At 48.9% G+C, this 18,829-nt stretch overlaps 1 protein-coding gene across 7 annotated transcripts in view; it reads left to right on the top strand.

Annotated features, from left to right (window-relative positions):
• Positions 1-18,829, top strand: part of TOX2 (TOX high mobility group box family member 2) — a 150,684-nt gene extending 131,855 nt beyond the window's left edge. For all 7 annotated transcript variants that reach the window (XM_055722255.1, XM_027812027.2, XM_055722260.1 and 4 more), the window contains exons 6-9: positions 7,279-7,359; positions 9,259-9,666; positions 11,744-11,874; positions 17,678-18,829. In XM_055722255.1, the coding sequence (XP_055578230.1) occupies positions 7,279-7,359; positions 9,259-9,666; positions 11,744-11,874; positions 17,678-17,714 (657 nt within the window). In that variant the 3' untranslated portion in view covers positions 17,715-18,829. The remainder of the gene's footprint in view (positions 1-7,278; positions 7,360-9,258; positions 9,667-11,743; positions 11,875-17,677) is intronic.

The following is an 18,829-nucleotide window of genomic DNA, read 5'->3' as shown; positions in this document are numbered from 1 at the left end:
TCATCCATCCCTGCCAGCTCCATCGTGCACAGAGGAGTTATGCAGAGCGTGGGGTGGCTGCCATGCCAGTGCCAAAGGGATGAGGAAAGCCCGTGCTGGTGGCTTGTAGCCATGCTGCCAGTGCAACCCAGCTAGGAGGGTGGTCCTGTGCCCCCACCCCATGGCAGGCAGAGCCTCAGCCCCACTCCAGCTGCACTTGCCCCACAGACGTTACGTGGAGCATTTCTGCAGGCAGAAACAAGATGCCATCTCTTTGCCAGGTAGCTCAGGCCAGCACGCAGAGGGTTAATCCTCTGGCATTTGTGCTGCTAATGATTATATGCACTGTAATATCAAAGCTGTAGCTATTTATTTGCCATTGAGCAGGTGCTGCTGCTCCCACAAAGCAAATTTGCTTTCTCCTCCTGGTGAAACAAGCAAAATAAAGGTTGCTCACGTCCCATTTCAGATATGGTTTTTTCCCTGTGCACTAACTGAAAGACAAACACTGAGCAGGAACCAGAATGCATATTATGCAAGAAACCATATAATCTAGGAGCATCTTTGATTTGGCTGCTGCTGTCACAGACATGTATTTCACAGAGAGGCTTCCCCCCCCTGCCCCCCCCCCCCTTCTTTTGTTCTTACTGGTTTATCATTTGTGCCTTTGTCATTTTGTTCCTTCTTCTTCTCTTCTCAGCCTCTTCACAATGAATCTTCATTTTCCCTCTGACACACTTGTATCTAAATTTCCTTATTTCCTGCCTTTTTTTATTTATATCTGTTGCCTGGTGATTTGATCATGCTGTGGAATACAGGATTAGCAATCTCCGTGTCCTTGGGTACTGCTCAAGGACACCTGTTCGGCAAAGCGCCGTTTTCTTCCCCATTTTAACCCCTTCCGGTGTGGCTGTGCGTGCATAACAGTAATAAATAACAATACCTTTAAATATCTCCAGCGCTGCATTAGCAGGATGTTGTAATCTTCATTCTTCAACAGCTGGCGTGGCCCTTTCTAAGAAGCTTACATGGGAATTTGAAGAATGTGACTTGGGGAAAAAAAAATATTAATACATACTCTTTGAACTTTGCAAATAGTTTAGCAGCTGTTCCTGTAGAGATAGCTTAGACTTTGGTGGAGAGTGAAATGCTAATTCAGCTATTATCATCAAATGGGGTACCTGTCGTAGTAATCTGCCTGCAGCTCCAGGTCCCTGCTCGAGGCTCACAGCATCCCGCACCTCGGTGGTTTGTTTTTTTTTTATTAGCCGATGCAGACCAGCCTTCACAGCGTTACCCAGCGAGGTGTAAAAGGGTTGCTTGCTTTGACAGAAATTAGAAGAATTTGAGCACTAGATTGGAGCAAACTCTGCTAATTCGCTAGGAAGAGTTTTTCCCCCAGCGCAGACGTAGCGCTCACAGCCTGGTGCCAGCTCGTGCCACCGGCAGGGCTGCAGCCCCCTCCCCTCCTTCCCCACGGCCCCCAGCCCTGCAGGTGACAGCCCTGGGGGCTGTCCTTCCCAGGGGGATTTCATCTGAGGGATAAGCCTGGAAACTCTCCAGAGCACACTGAGAAGTCACCGGTGGGATTTGCTCTTCTCTGCCATGTTCTCTTATTCCCTCTCTGAGCACCTTCCCGTTGCTCCCTGTGTTTTGGGGGAAAGGACGCTGGTTTGGAGCCTGGTGATGATGAAGCAAGGGGCACACTGCCAAGCTGGCAGTTGCAGGTAACTCTGGAACCTGCTTTTCTCCATTACGATGTCAAGCAACAGAGTCAAAGCATTGGGTCGGTGTTTCCCTTAACCCTGGAAGCTCAGAGCAGAGGCATCAAGAAGCTCCTGAGCAATCTGCTGAGCGAACCTCAGGCTGAACGAGGGCTTCCCATCCTAACTAAGCAGAAGCCGAGTTGGACAAAATCAGCATTTCCAGTTGAGTTTATGGGCCTGGGAACTTGCTGGGGACACATAGGCAGAGATGAGTACTTGCTCGCAATAGCCCTGCTTCACCAGGACCAGTTCAGTAATGGGAAGTGACTCCATGGCCAAATGCAGGTGTGGTTTTCCAATACAGATGCACAGCCTGGAGAATAACACAGCCTTCACACTCCAGGGATAAATTACCCTGCAGAAAAATTACTTGCTCAGCAGAAAATAATAGATCACCCATCTAATCAGATTCGTCTGCTCATTGAACCTGATACATCACCTGGTGACAGGACACTGCATGTATCTGCGGTGGGACAAGGCATCTAGGGGCAGCTGTAAAGCTGTCCTATGTCAGAGCCATCATGGGAAGAGATCCCATGGGAACTGCATGCAGCAGGTGCTGCCTGGCAGCGTGGCCATCGAACTGCCCACGTCCAGTGCTGTACAGAGCTGTCAGCAGTGCAGCCACCACTGGTTCCAGTTTTCTGCTGCTGCCCCAAAGCCCTGGCAGCGAGGGGCTGGAGGGGTCCAACCAGTGGCCCTGGCCTGGAAGGAGGTTTCAGCATCTTTGCAGTGTCAAGGAAAGCCAGGTACCGGAGAAGGATGAAAGCACTGATCCCAAACAAGCTTTCAAGAGAGGTCTGGTGGAGACCAGGATAACGATAGGGCAGATGTGAAGAGTCAGAACTGCTCTTAAAAGCAGCTCCAGGAGTGTGACCTCTCATCCTGGAGAGCAAGATCAGAAGTGTGGAAGACGAATGTTGTGTGCTTTTCATGGGAGGTTAGGGGTTGAATTTGTCACTCTCCTCTGTTTCACTTGGAGTATTCTATGGGCTGTCCCAAGAACACACTTTGTGCCCTGACATGGAGTGATAGATGACTTACACCCAGGTGGCACCATGGAGTCAGGGCAGAGGAAAGCAGGAATCTTTACAATCAATCAAAAGGTAATTGCTACTTGGTCATGGGTTTACCCATTCCTTCTCCACAGGACTGCTTCACAACACTCTAGCTCCACCAGGGGAAAGGAGGAGCTCTCCTGAAACCCTGCGAATAGTTCCCATTGCCAGGGCCTTTTATGCAGGGGTCCTCAGGGACGTTAGATGCTCAGCAGCTCCCATGCCATAGCTGGGAGAGCCTGGGGGAGCTGGAGCACTGCGTAACCAACAGCCTCACGATGGGCATCATTGGCAGGTGTCTCCCATGGTCAAGCTAGCTGACCTCAGGACTTGGCAATCCAGGCTGTGGCTGTTAGTCTGAAGGAGACGTGCACAGGAGATGTACACAGTAAATGGAGCTTGGGATAGTTGGTTTTAGTGGAAGAATAAGACTTCCCCAAGAAGGGAGCAGCAGGGATACAGAGGAGGGTGCAAGGTGAGGAAGAGCTGGGAAGGAGTAAGGATGACGTGGCGTGTTTGCTTTATGCGTTTCTGATTGCTGCATGGAGGCCGTATGCAAAGAGAAGGGTGCTGTGGCAACACCGCTGTGCAGCGAGAGGGAGGGCTTTCGAGTCATCTTATGAGTAAGCCATAAATTGCGATGATCCCAAGAGATATCTTGCAGGAAAGTGTATAATAGTTACAAGAAAAACCCTCCAGATTTACAAGCAGAATAAAATCCAAATTTATACATTTGGGGGGAAAAAAAAAAACAGTCATGGAATCATAGAAAGGAGGGCAAGGAGAGACTTAAGAGGTCAGCCAGACCATACTGCTGCCTGAAGTCAGGATCATCTCTACTTAAGCCATTCTTGATGGATGTGTGCCTAATCTGTTCTTAAACCCTCAGTGGTGGAGATTACACATCTCTCCAGGCAATCTCTTCCCGTGCTTAATTATCCTTACTGTTAGGAACACTTTCCTCTTGCTTAGCCAACATTTCCCCTGTTACAGTGTAAGCCTATTGCCTCTTCTCCGATCTGCAGTAGATGCAGGGGATCGTTAGTGCCTCCCTTGCTGCATCGCATTTGGAGGCTGTGGCTCCCCTTGGTCTCTTCTCTCCCAGCAAAGCACACGGAGCCCTTCAGCTCTCCTCATGGAGACCTTTGCTGCACTTTTCATCTCTTCTCTCCTGATGGTCTATGTCTTTTCTGAAGCAAAATGCCCCAAACTCCGTCTCGGATTGCAGCAGAGACCTTTTGGCTTGGGGTCAGCACACCCCCTGCTTTTTTGGGGGGGAGAGTTTGAGCAGTTTCCATCGTTCCGCAGGCTCGGGAAGCAGCGTTTCTGCTGAGGCAGGCGGGCCGGGATGCAGAGGTTACCGGTAACAGCTCCGGCTGTCACTCAGGGCCTGCACGACACGGAGCCGTTCGTGGGTGTCGGCAGGGTTTGGAATAATTGTCTTCTCTAATTAACTGGTTATCAAACAAGAACATTTCATTACGGTACAATTACTAGCTGCTTTGCTGAGACACAGAGGTGTCAGGATTACGATCCCAACATATGCTTCTTACAGCTCTGATTTTTTGTTTTCATAATCACTAACCATTTTTGCTCCCCCCCAACCCACCCACTCACTTAATGACTAATGAATCCTCCTGCTAATGAATAAGGGAAATAAATCAGTGGGCATGGCAGGTTAGAAAGGAAAACATGCAAAATGTTTTGAGGATCCTTAAATCTGATAAATTACTTTGAAATTAAAATCCCTGGGAGAAAATGGGATTTAATTAGAAAGTAACATGGTTTTGTCAATGTTTAAATTAAAATTTTAAAGGTTATAAATACTGCACTAGAGCTGCCTTTACGCAGAGGATTCGTGAGAAGTTTTGTTCAGATCCATTCTTCCCACGCCAGCACGGCATTGCCCCAGCAGCAGGCTGCGGTCCCGTCGGAGCCCGGTGGGGGTGCAGAAAGCCCCCATGCGAGGTGGGACTGCAGAGGTCCAGCAGGAGCCCCTTGGGGATGCTTTTTTACAGGGAAGGTATTGAGATACTGGATCAGTTTGCCCAGAGAAGCTGTGCTTGCCCCATCATTGGAAGTGTTCAAGGCCAGGCTGGATGGGGCTTGGAGCAACCTGAGCTGGTGGAAGGCGTCCAAGCCCATGGCCAGGGAGGTTGGACTGGATGGTCCTTGAAGGTCCCTGCCAACCCAAACCATTCTGTGACCCTACGGTCACAAACCAGATGACCCACCAGGAACCTTCCAGAGCTGGAGGGAGCATCTCAGAGGAAACACCTCCTGGGCTTACCCTCTCACCCTTCTCTGTAGCCTTGCTGGTGGCCAGGGCTGGAGCAGGGGCTGGCCTGGGCAGCATGGAGGCTCCTGCTGGGAGCAATCCTGCTCTCCCCATGGGATGCTGTGCCACTTGGCTGCCCCTGCCCAGCCTTGCTGCACCAGGCATCCCCCGGCAGCGCTTTCCAAACATGAGTGGGGCACAGCGCCCGCTCATTGTCTGAAAAAGACACAGACAGATGAAGAGTGGGAAAAAAAAAAAAGTGTAGCAGAAAACGCAAGTAATGGAGGTGAAGGCAGGCATGGAATTTATTGATTATTCATTTATTTGCATTTAGGTTAAGGAAGTCTCATTTACCTGCCCTCTCACTGTCCATAAATTGCAGGCTTTCTCCAGACGCGTCTTCCTACTAATTAAATTTTTCTCTGCATGGCTGTGAATACTTTGATTTCCCACTGTCCCAGATATAAAAAAATAGGGAAAACACTTTTGGTATTTCGCTGTTACAGAGGGGGGGAAAAATATGTTTTCAATACATCAGCACCCAGCTATGGCCACTCTTCTACTGGCCTGAGACCCAGGAATTCATCGCTCGTAGCTGGGCAGGCATCAGGTACCACATGCAGAGCCGGGGGCACCCCGTGTTTGTGCTTTACAGTAGGTGCCGTGGTGGTGGCACCGGTGTTGCTGTGATGGGTGGCAGAGGGGAGGTGAGGGCTGTAGAGAAAGGTAATAGCTTTTATTAGGGGAACTGATGCAGTTTGAAGAAATAGTTGCTTTTCACAGGGAAACTCTTCTTCAGGCTGACATTTTGAAATGTAATTTTGTTCTGAATGGAGCAAATATAATACTTCCTGAATACCATAAAGCCAAAGACAAACTTAGGAAAACGCTCCATTTCAGAAAATTACCATCTGAGACCTCCAGAGTGTCAAGTCAAAACATTTCATTACGGGAGTCTTTCTGATTTAGCAATGAAAATAGCACTTTCGATCCATTTTTAATAGAATTTATCTGTACTGATTTTAAACTGAAATTCAAGTAACTGGGCAAGTTAACTGCTGGAAGGTTTTTTCCCCTCGGAGGTCAGTGTTAGGGGGGAGGCTGGGTGCTGCCGTGGCTGTGGAAATTTGTAGGGGAAAGGAGCTAAATATCCCCACTGGCCTTCAGCATCTTGATTGTTGAAAGCTGTCATTGTTTTTAAAGCAGAATTAAATGTATGCAAATCTGTTCTAATTGGAATCGACTGTCGGTGTGCCGCTGGAGGAGAGCTTTGAGTTTCCAGCAGAGGAGAGGGCTGGTGGGTAATTTTCTTGGGAGTTTCTGCCATTTTGCTGAAATTTTTATTCTGTTTTAAAATATTCTTCTCACTTGCCCAGTTTAATCTGTTTAACCCCACGAGGACTCACACTGCTTGAGACAGGCTGGAGTACACCATGCATTTCACATACATGGAGGGCAAAACTCTGGGCAGAAAGGGGACCAGCACTGTGAAACGATCGTGAAGCATGTCTCATTACAGGGGAGAGAGAAAAGAATAAACAGTAATTCATATATAAGGCTTTTTTTTTTTTTTTCTTAGAGTACCAAACTCTCCTGATACTTGCTGTTTTCCTGCAAGCCCCGGCTCCCCACGTTGTAAGAACAAGGAGAAATCTTGGATTTGATATGACGAGAAAGCACTTCCCAGCTGTCAGGACTGCAGAGGAGAGCTGGAGTTTTGAGCTCTAAAGGCTTAGTAATGGGAAAGCCAAGAAAATTAATGAGTAGTTTAGGATTTATGAGTGTCTCACCGTTTTTTTTCAGCTAGTCCTATCATTTGGGGATTTTGGGTCTTGTCTTGCTCTTCCAAGAGCCTGGATTGCACACTCTGCTGACTGCTCTCTGGAAGTGATTTCATTGAGTTCACCCTGTAAAATCAGGCTATGTCTCTCACAGCCGATGTGCAAAAATGCCTGCACAGGCAGGCAGTCCACTCTGGCCTGTGATGCCACCAAAAATCCCAGCGTGAGCCAGTCTGGAGGCTTTATTAGCTTGATTTGGGGTAGATTCCTCTCCAGCAGAAATGAGTTTTCCACGCACACGTGCGCGCTGGAATGGCCTCAGTGGAGCAGGTGCCATTGAGCAGGCAGGGTGCAGCCAAGCCCAGCAGCACCCTGTTCTACTTTATTAATTATTATCCATTGATTGGTCCTTTCAGGCATACAAGAGGAAAACAGAAGCCGCGAAGAAGGAGTACCTGAAAGCCCTGGCAGCGTACCGGGCCAGCCTCGTCTCCAAGGTACAGCCTGTGCTCGCGCTGCCAGTGGACGTGGCAATGCTGAATTATTTGCAACTCATAGGACTTTACAGGGGGGAGCAAGTTTGTAAGAAGTACAGTGTAAGCATGCTATCAGGACTGATATCAGTGTCAGCCACCTTCCTGAGGAGCGAAAAGCAATGCTCTGCAGCCAGGCAGGCACCAGGCTGACTTCAGCCTTTAGCACCCTGAGACGAGACCCCGGTTTGGGTTGTCTTCATCAGCAGGTGTCACAGCAGGGGAGCGGAGTCCCTGCTCCAGGGAAAGGGGCCCCTGCTGCCTGTCCCCACTGCCAGTGGCCGTTCTTGCTCGCCCAGCTCTCAGGGTGTGAGTGCAGCAAGTGAAGGAGCACCGGCGAGGGGAGGAGGATGAGTCTCACTGTGGGTGGCACCGGGCCTGGCCCCGGGGAAGGTGACACCCCAGCCCTTGGGCTCACCAGCCAGCCCTGGGCAGCAGCCAGGTGCCAGCATCCCTGCTGCACCCTGCCCTGGGCACCTGGGCCATTCCGGCTGCTCAGGACCCCGGGTCCTGCTTCCCCTGTGCGTGCTCAGCCGAGGGTAGGGTTTTAGGGAGTAAGACCCATAACTGCAGGTTGAGGAGTATGTGAGCACATACAGGCTTAACGCCCTGCTGCCAGGCAAGACCCCGAGAGCCCACTGCAGCGCCTGGCAGTGAACTTCCAGGGGATTTCAGATTTAGATGGGAATTCCCAGTGCTGCAAGTCTGCACCTGGGGCAGCAACGCTGGGCCAAGCCCTCCAGATGTAGATGCCCACCCCAGGGGACCTCACACCTTGTCCTCCTCTGTGTCTTCAGAGAGGGGACACAGGCATTAGCAGCTGGTGAGTTTGGGGTGGCTCCTGCAGAGCTCGTAGGCTTGCTGGCTCAGGGGGATATGCTTCCCTTGGGCTGTATGCTTATCAGGTTGGCTTTTTTCCTTTAAAGCTTCTCCTTGTTACCAGACAACACCCTCGGTACTTAATCATCACATTCAGCTGCCAAGGGAAATAATGTGATGGCCCAAATCAACCATCATCTGGAGCATCTGGGTGATTGTGGTGGTGGGTTGGAAGGGCTTGAAGTTACCTGACTTAACTTGTAAACAGAACGGCAGCAAGGACAGAAGAAGGGAATGGAAAGGACTGCTGGGGCGTTTAAAGCTTTTCTTGGTCCCTCTGGAAACTTCTCAAGGTCTTGCCTTGAATGTGCCAGCAGCAGTGTGGGGCAGGTACCATGGAAGGCATAGAGTCAAGGCATTCTGTGGTTTCATTTTTTCCTGGTTTCTCCAATGACTGATTCTTCACAGAAGAGCAACTTTGTTTTGAGTAAAACAGCACAGTGTGATCCTGGCTGCCAGGTGAGAGAGGATCTGGAGTATCGTTACAGAGCCCATCGCAGGACAAAAACATCATTGTCTGAGCCATAAAATGTCACGTTGTTCTTCTCTTTTCCCTGCAGAAAGGCGGCCACCATTGTCCTGGCATTATAGACCCCACCAGGGCCACAGGAACACACAGGATTAGGAAAGCAGAGTTTTTGCAGTCTCATTTGTTCTCTATTGGAAGCAAAAGTGATTTTGTCACCCACCTATGTGGATCTAAGGAGTGAGCTGCAGGCGAGAGGTTTGCCTCTGCACAGGTTGATGCCCCTCCATGCTGCAGGCTCTGTCGGAGGCACAGCCCAGTTACTGCACTTTAATTTCCCAGATGCGGGTACTGCACCCAGCGAGCCGCAGGGCTGGGGCTGCACGTGCCGGCTGCTGGGAGAGGAGCAGGAGCCGTGGGGAGTCCGGGTAGCTCGGCTGGACAGACAGCTGTCTCAGGACATATAACGATGTTTCCTCCCTTCCTTTCTCATTACCCTCCGTTCTGTTTTCCCACAGAGCTCTGCTGACCAGGGGGAGACGAAAAGTGCCCAGAGCAATCCACCTTCCAAAATGATCCCCCCCAAGCAGCCCATGTACCCGATGCCGCCGCAGGCTTCCTCACCCTACCCTGGCCTGGGCTCGTTCCTGTCCCCGTCAGACCTGCAGAACTACCGTGGCCACCCCCACCCTGGCCTCTCCCGGACCCTCACCTCCAAACCCATGCTGCCCAGCATCAGTGCCTCCCCGCCGCCCTCCTTCCAGATCAGCCCCCCCCTCCACCAGCAGCTCTCCTTGCACCACCCGCAGAGCTCCCTCCTCAGCCAGCCCCTCAGCATGCAGCAGGTCCCCCAGCAGCCCCTCCTGTCCCCCCCCATGGCACTACAGGTACAGCCCCCCATGAACGCCTCGCCTCCCGGGCAGCAGGTAGGTGCTCAGAGAGAGGTTTGCAGCATGAGCCGCACCATTTCCCCTCTTCCCGTTGGGTCTGTTGGGCTCTGGATGGTTTGGGGATGTCGGGTGGCGACGTTGTCCCCCAGGGGATCTTCTGGCTCCATCAGCTTGCAGATCTCATTGTTTGGGGGTGATTTTTTCAAGAGTGTTGAGCTGGGAGCATAAGCACCCCAACAAATGGGGCAGATTTTTGCGACCGGGGCGGTGAAGCCGCTTCCAGTGGGGGAAGCTGCTGGAACTGGGGGTGCCCCTCTTTGTGCACATGGTCCCCCAGCCTGGTCTGATGGGGTTTGCTGATGGTCATCTGAAACAGTGGGTTGGATAGTTGGTGAAAACCCCCTCTTGTGATATTGCTGAGAGAAGGGGGGCTGGAAGGGCATGGAATAAGAGCATGGATCCAGGGGCGTTGCCAGCAGGAGGAGAAAAAGGGTAGAGGCAATGTCACAAATGAAATATAAGATCAGTATTTTTCTAAGAACTGCCTGGCAAGAGGAGAAAATCGCTTTTGTGGCAGAGAGCCGAGAGCACACAAAGTGTGGTTGCATGTATGCTATAATACCAGCACAGCAGCACAGCCAGTCCTGCGGAGCGGTGCTAGGAATGTGTAAAACCTGCTGAAGCAAACCGCCCTCAGCTGTGCCCGGCTCAGCCCGTGCCCGGGGAGCCAGCCTGCAGGGGCAAAGTCTCTCCTCTTTAAAGCTGCTATTAAGAAAATGTATCTGGAGGAAAAACTGGCTATAGCAAAAGCCATTTCCTGTGCCTCATAGAGAACCTGCCAGTGTCAGGAGACGAGTGGTTTCCCCAGTTCCTCCATCTGAAATATGGACTGGACAAACTATTCACGGTGGGGGACATGTGCTCTGAATTCACAGCTGCTGCCATTTACTTGATGATACTTTTAACTGCAATATTCACCCAGATGGGTGAATTATTTGTGTTTCACATGTTTACTAGATATATATCACAACATTCGTACAGTACTTTAGCAGCAAACAAAGTTTCCTTTCCCATAATGTGACCTATTCAGTTTGGGGCTAACTCTGAGAAAACACAAATTGTTGCTTTGGGAACAAGTGTTGCAGTAGAAGAAAACCAAAGGAGAGCAGGGATGTGGAAGCAGGGTTATGCCTGAGCATAATAAAAAGACAGCACATGTGGGAAGGTCAGATCCTTAATCAGATTTTAATTTCCAACCTGTTCAGGGTATTCCAAGTAATTTCTTCAGCACAGTGATTGGGCTTTAGCTTTACGTAAGCCCAAGTGGCTTCTGTAATTCAGTGATAGCCCATGTCGAGAAATGAGCATAAAAGGGGATCCTCATAGTAACTTTAATTGGGGTACTTGTTGTTGCTAAGGACACCACATAAATTTGTGAATAAAGAATAAAAAGACAAAAAAAATAACCCACACTGCCCTAATTTGGATATTTTGGAGAAGATCCTGTTCTTGGTCAGGTAAATACCATGACTCTTGTTTGTATACATTGCCTAAAGTGACCTAATTAAGCCAACCCCAAAAAAGTGGGAAAACTAATCAGCTTTCAGATAAAACAGTCCTGCAGTGTCCTTGTTAAATTGCTGGCGGTGACAGCTGATGGAGAGAGCATTGCTTGTGTGGATGCTCCTTACCTTGTTACTGTACCTGACGATGGGCTAACGCATTACTGCAAAGGGAGCTGCACTTGAAATGGAAAAACGGGTTTGATTGCCAGGCTGCTGATGCAAAGGCTTTCACGGCTGCGTGTCTTCTGCAGCCATTCACCAGCCCCCGAGGAGGGACGTCCTGACAAACAAGAGGGGAGAAGAGGGATGTAAAACAGATGTTGCTGCATTGACACCTGCTTGCAATAACTTGCACTCTGCAAGGTCCCACCACTGTGGTTTTGGGTCCTGGGCTTGGACCCGCTGCTGTCCCTGGGGCTCACCCTGTGCTCTGCTCTGCCGTGGTTTTGGGGCAATGCATGTGAAGGTGTTTATGTGATATTATTAGATCTGCTGTTTCTCCTGCTGTGTGTACTCCTGTAACCCTTCCTTTCTTTTCCACCCTGCAGGACTTCTCACATATTTCGTCTGAGTTTCAAAACAGTGTTGGACCCCGTTCGCCTGGTGCATCAAACCCCCCAGGAAGCACTGAGTGGGACAACGACTACCCCAGCAGAGAGTGTGGGATTAACCACTGCAGGCCAGTAGACAAAATAGCACAGTGCTAATGCTCTTTCTATTATCTGAACTGTGACAGTGTGCAACAGCTGAGAATCTGCTGTAAAATGTACAGTAGCAAGCTGGTAGGCTAATTATGGTCAATGAGGTTCAAGGTTTCCTCTTCTCTGTAGGCTTACTGAAAGGATGCTGTGGAAGCAGGCAGCTTAAAACTCACAGATAGATTCTTCAGAGGGCATGAAGAGCTTTCCTTTTTCTGTGTTTCCATCCCATTAGCAATGCAGGAGCTGGACACATTTCCTTCTAGAGCAGGCCAGGGAAGCCCAGGCTCCCAGGCAGAGTCCCTGGAGGTCTGAAGGTGGCCATGGCCATAAGCAATGTCCTTCTGTTCCTAAAGTGACTGTTCTTATCCCTGAGGTCACAACCTCCCGTAGTTGTCTCCAGCAATGGGTCCCTTATCGGTCCCGGGGTTTCACCATGGTAGCGCCCAAAGTTTCAGTCTCCCAAGAGCCACACGATGCTGCAGTCTGCTGCACCATGCAGGATAGGGCCATGTACATCTGCACTGATCTTCCCCCTTATGCCCTACAAGCTCTAGCACGAATGTGCCAGCACAAAGGTCCCTTCAGTGCTGCTTGAATTCCCCAATAAATAAAAACATCAGGATAGTCTCAAAGCTGGGGAACAGGGAGGGTGTGAAAGCCCTTTCCAACCTCTGCCTAATCCACTCTTGGCTCAGCAATAATAGTTTGGAGACTGCTATTGTGCTCTGCAGAACAGGCACGTGGTTTGCCGGGAGAGCAAGTAGGGAAGGAGGCTTGGTAGCTTCTGAGTATTGTTTGATTTGCTTGAAGTACTGGAACACAGTGCTTTCACTGGAGATAATAGCAAGCTCCCAGCCTTTTCAGAGCACAGCTCCCGTCTGTGCCAGCAGTGCACTTACAATCGCTGGGCTGGGCACAGACTGTGCAGACGTTTATTTCTTTTAGGGAAATAAATAACTTGCTGAGCCATTAGACTGTCGCTGCTGTCTGCCTGCCCGAGGGGGCTTAGCTGCATGCATTGGTCTGGGCTCTGCCAGCAGCCTTTGCATGGTCGTTCCTGAAGTCTCTTGCAGACAACCTGAAAGAACGAACCTATTTGGGTCTTGATGATAAAAGTCACTTTGGATGCTGTGGGCAAAATGCTAAAGATGCTTGGAGGGCTATAGCACATGGATCCCAGTTTCCAGAGGTGCTGAATCTCAAGAGGCAGCTCCCACAGAAATTAGCCCCCCTAGAAATAAGCATTGCTTCTTAGGTGATCAGCTGGGAAAATCCCTTGATTCTCTCTGCAAATCCCACTGCCCGGGCCCCATGCAGAAAGCTCAGGGCACTCTAGAAACCGGTGAAACACTCCCGCAGTAGTCAGGATTGAGGTCTGTGTTGCTAAAACAAGCTGTGTGACATCTGGCTGCAGTGCCGTATTGTAAGCAGAGGGCCCATGCAATTCATGATCAAAGCTCATGCATTTCATGCCTTTGTCATAGCAGAAATATCGAATTTCATGGATTTATCACAGCTTCCTGGAAAAAAAGTCATTCTAAAACCAGACAGATTATGCAGAGACTTCCAGATAATTATTGGAGTAGATTACAGCAATGAACTCAGGTGGATATAGATCAGTACTGCAGAGAGCACATAGTGCACCAAAAAATGTAGTCTCTTTTAAGGAGGGAGCCCTTGCCCATGACTAGAAGCACACGAGCTGCTGGCAGCCAGCTCCCGAAGCTGGCTTGTTCTCATTTTATTGTAAAGCCTGGTGCGTCAGCACTGCCATCACCTCCTGCTCCTGCTAGCCCCCGGTATTTGCTGCCTGCGTGCATGCTCTGCATTGCTTGTAGCATCCGCGCACATTTGTAGGACTGCAGCCCCAGTGTGTCTCAAGGTTACACTTGTGTTGAGAAAAGAGATGATCCGATTCTCATCATCTTCCTGTCGGGACTGGTTTCTCCAATGTACTGTGCACTGATTTCCAAGTGATGTTCAACGTTACCTTTGTGCTCCCCCCCGGCACCTTGCCATGAGCTGGGTGTGAGGGTGCAGGGTGGGCTCGTGCCGGGTCGGTTCCAGCAGCCAGCAGGACTCAGGCAAAGCAGTGGTAAAGGGAAGGCAGGTCTTGTTGGGTTTGATTCATCAGTGCAGTTTTAGGTATAATTGGGCAGTCTCTGGATCGTGTAATTGCCCATTTCAACCTCAAAACTGCCTTCAGCTTATTTGCAATTAAAGCAGCACTCTGAGGCGCAAAATCAGCAACTGGCTGGAAAGAAAAAGGATTATTTTCTGTTGTGATGTGGCTCAGCTCTAGAGTCCCAGGTTCCTGAAAGAGAGGATCGTAGCAACCTCCTCAGCACACAGGCAGTCCTGTGTTGCTCTCTGTGTTAGGGTTTGTATTTCATGTCTGACCTTGATATTTCTGTAGCTTCCAACACGTTGGTACTGGTTAGCTGGGGCAAACCCTCCCAGTCCTACATTTTCTGTTGTGTTTGCCATCCAGACAACTTCTGAAAAACTAACAAGATGGTCTTTCTCTGCCCTCCATCTAATAAGGGAACTGCTGTAGGGGTTTTCTTCCCCCTAGCCTATCAATGCTAGTTAAAATGCCATTAAATGACACTTCTTCCCTCATGCCCTTCAAATTCTAGGGTCCTGCGAGCAGACGCTCCTTAATTCATAAATCAGCCATGTCAGAGAGCAAGCTTTAAATGTTTCTTAGCTCATGCTCTTCCCATTCTTAATGATTTTGTGCTTACTGACTTCCATCCAATTTTCCTAGCTCTTTCTGGGCTTAAGCCCAAGCCGCCCGAGATTGCTAGTGAAGGCACGGGTATCATTTCTCAGTTCCTGCTTAGTATATGACTATCACTTCCCACAAGCAACTGCAGCGTACAATTTTATTGCTTTTTGCCATCGTATCACAAACTACTTACACAGTGCCTTGTCTCCCTCACCTGACAGCCTTGTTCTCACACTTGCTCTTTCCCAGGTGCTGGCCGTGTGCCTGAGTTTGGCAGGGACTTTCTCCAGGGGAGCTAGCTCACCTGTATCGAGGGTGCAGCAGGGTTTACAGTCACTTGCAAACCTTTCTTAATTCCTTGAGGCGCCTCACTTGTTTTCCCTGCCCTATCTTCTGATTACAGCTCTTTCCACTCCAAAGCAGGGTTTCTTTTACATTTGTCTCCTAGCATTTAGGAATTTTGGTGATAACACTGAACCGGATTCATCTTTTTGTGTCCTTCCCCTCATTTGCAAGGCATGGATTAGATTCATTTTGGATGCCATCATTTAGCAACTTTTCTCCCCTCTTCCCACTCCTCTTCGGGCTAAAGATGAGATGCTCTCAGTTGTGCCTTGTCCAGATGCACAAAGGCATGTACAGCCACTTCACTGGGATGTTTATAACCCCGCTAATTCCTGCTGACAATGAAGTTATTCTCTCCAAATGGGGGAATTTTCCAAATCAGAAACTAAATGAGCAAACACTGTAAAAAGGCAAGAATAAACCATCACAAATGCACTTAGTCTGGATTCAATTATTTATGGTAATACTTTGTAATGAACTTGGAAATGTTCTGTAGCATATTTTGTAAAATTAATGAAGTTTTAGTACTGGAATACCTCACTGCTTCTCAGTGGCATTAAATCTTAGCTGAGTGCAGTAGGGAAGACTCTGCATTTTAAACACAGATTATAAAAATGTGGAGATTAACCAAGTGCGGACTCTTCTGCGCTCTGTCAGAAGACAGCTCTATCAACAGCACTACCTTGCTGTCTGCTGTTTCCCTATTATTCCACCCATAAGCACACCCACACCGGAGTCTGCCAGAGCTCTGTAGTAGTCTTCACCTCCCAAGGCCAAGGTGTCTTGATGGAGCCGATCAAGTTTCCATCACATCTGTGTAGATTATAAAACCCATTTAAAAAACAACAACAACAACAACAACAACAAAAGAAACCTAGATTTCAGAGCAAAACCCACGTAGGACACATCAGCCAGGGGAGAGGGACTTCAGCCACCCTTCTCTCTACTATATCCTACAGAAAAGAGCATCTGTGTTCCCCCTGGGACACTGCTGGTGACAAACTGCTGGTGACAAGCTGCCAGTGCCAACCGGCCGGCAGGGAGGGTGGGAGCTGGGTGCTGCAGGCAGGGAGGGGGGTGGGGGTGGCACCTCCCCGCACCCCTTGCTGTAAAGGGTCTGCACACAGCGTGGCTGGGTGCTGTAAGCCAGCTTCCCTCTCCAGGACACACCTAGGTCCCTGGAATTCAAAGTCATTGCTTCGTGAATGCAATCATTTCAGGATCTGGTGGGCCAGTGGTTGCAGAGCACACAGCCTGGCTGCTGTCCCACCAGCCCTCCGTAGCCCCCCGTGAGGCAGCACCGCAGTCCTCCTTGCATTCCTTGTGCCTCCTGCTGTCTTCGTCACACCCACGGGAAAGGCTGGCTAATCCTGCTGCCTCAAGGATTTTTTTTCCTCACTTCCTCATCATTTTTTCTAGTTATACTTATTTTGGGAGAGGAGGAGAGAAGCATCAAGCAGGCGGATTCTCCTGCTCCCGTCCTCTTCATCCATGAAACTTACGTAAATCCTCCTGGACACCCACAAGCATCTTCAGGCATAAGCCCCTCAATCATATTTTTGAGACCCCTGCTCCTTATATAGCGTCAGAATGGCACAGTTTATCCAAAAGCATTTTCTAAACCTCCGTAGCTTAGTGGCATGGTTTAACCCCAGCTGGCAACCAAGTACCAGGCATCAGCTCGTTCACTCGCCCTGCCCTGGTGGGATGGGGAGGAGAATTGGAGAAAAAAGGGTAAAATCTGTGGATTGAGATAAGAACAGTTTAATAATCAAAATAATGTAAAATGTAATACTAATGATTATGATGATAACAACAACAACAATAATAATAACGGAAAGGGAAATAACAAAAAGAGAAAGAGAAATAAAGCTCAAGGGAAAAAACAACCCAAGTGATGCACCGTGCAGCTGCTCCCCCCCGCTGGCCGATGCCCAGCCAGTCCCCGAGCAGTGACCGGCCCGTCCCAGCCAGCTCCCCCCGTTTCCATCCTGAGCACGATGCTCTGTGGAACGGGACATGCCTCTGGCCAGGCCGGGGCAGCTGTCCTGGCTCTGCTCCCTCCCAGTGTCCCGTGCCCCTCCAGCCCTCTGGCTGGCAAAGCCTGAGAAACCACAAAATCCTGACTTAGTATAAACATCACCGAGTAACAGCTAAAACATCGGCATGTTATTGACTTTGTTCTCATCCTAAATCCAGAACACAGCACCGCACTGGCTACTAAGAATGTATTAAGGACATTCTTAAGTATGTATCTTAAAAGCCTAAGGACAGCATGTGTTGGAGATGGGACCGGTGGCCAGGGGCTGACTGCAGGCACAGCACCCCACAGCCGTGGTGGAGCTGGTACCAGCATCAGGCTGGCGTGCTCTGCGGGGAATCCAGAGCTGGCCCTCCCCTGTGCCCCAGCGAGAGCAAAAGTTAAGCCACAGGAAGAAATGTATGCCTTAGCCCTTACTGTTGAAATTTAGGAAGAACTAAAGTTGCACTTACCCTGAAGTGCCCTTTGCTCGGTTACCTCCGCACACCTGTCCCTCAGTGCAGACCACTGTGGTTTGCGTGATGGTTGCCACAAAAAACCCAGCACAGCTGGGAATGGGTGTGCGACCAGGTGTGCAAATGGCAATTGGAGCCCCCCCAGGCGACTTCCCGGCTGCTTCCCTGCCCCTCTCCGTCTCACCCTCTGCCTCTCGTTTCTCTTACAGCATGCTGCCAAGGGACAAGGCACTCTACCTCACCTAAAGCTCACCATCTCTTTCTGAGGGGGCTCAGATGAAGGACACTTGAGAGGGTCAGACAGACTACCTGGGGAGGCACCGAGCAAGTCGTACGGACGGGACAGCTACCACTGCACCTCGTCGCTGGCTTCATTTCCAGGCTCTAAGAGCAGTTTTCTTTGATTACTCTTGAACTCTAAAAACTACTTTCCGTGGAAGCCCAAAACCTCATAAATCGTGAAGAACAAAAAAAAAAACCCTAAAAAAAAAAAAAACACAAAAAAAATTAAAATACATAAACACAAAACCAACAAAAAAAAGTAAACTAAGGACACCGGTTTTCTGCTTGCCATCAGCTTAGCTACAGACTATTTTCCTAGTGAACTGCTTTTAGACACAGCATAGGCCAGGTCTGGTGTCCTCCAGCATTAGGCCAGCTCAGTAGGAGGATGCACTCTTTTGACTTGCTAACAGCACTAAACTTTGTGCAAGAAAATGTGAAGTTTGTGTGAATATTGTACATGCAAAGGCCTTGGATGTCTGGCGAAAAAAAATACAAAAAATAAATAAAAACTATTCCTAGGTAGGTGGGGGGAGAGAGCAGAAGGCAAAATACAAGAGGAGAAATGTGAAAAAAGATCATGAAAATATAATTTGTTGGATAGTTGTAAGTAGTTTACTAAGTGTTTTAGAGCTGTGCTAAAGACATCTTTAAGATTTTTTTGTGAAAAAAATTAGTAGTTTACTTTATAGTAAAAGCATTTTATATTAATTGTAGCACATTTTTTTAGTTATACATAGAAGGGAGATGTGTATAAAAAAAAAACAAACAAAAAAAGCCTGCCAAACTTGTTTCTATTATTTGTACAGCAAGAAATGGACAATTTATATCCATGTTGTATGGCATTATTATATTTTTTCTGCCATATGTCCATCTATTTAAAAATTGCTGACAATGATTTTTGTCTATTTATGAAAAATTAGAGAGCATAATTACAGTTTCTCATAAGGTGCATTTTGGGGGTTTTTTTTATTTTTTATTTTGTTTGATGGTGCTGCTTTCGCAGCACCTGGCACATTCAGTTCACAATGCTTATCTTACCTTTCTTTATAATAAAACATATGAAAAGTAGAACTGAA

This window comes from Falco cherrug, chromosome 10, assembly GCF_023634085.1.
Source record: "Falco cherrug isolate bFalChe1 chromosome 10, bFalChe1.pri, whole genome shotgun sequence".
Classification (NCBI taxonomy): domain Eukaryota; kingdom Metazoa; phylum Chordata; class Aves; order Falconiformes; family Falconidae; genus Falco; species Falco cherrug.
The sequence above is the reverse complement of the archived record's forward strand: the minus strand, read 5'-3'. Positions and strand labels throughout refer to the sequence as shown.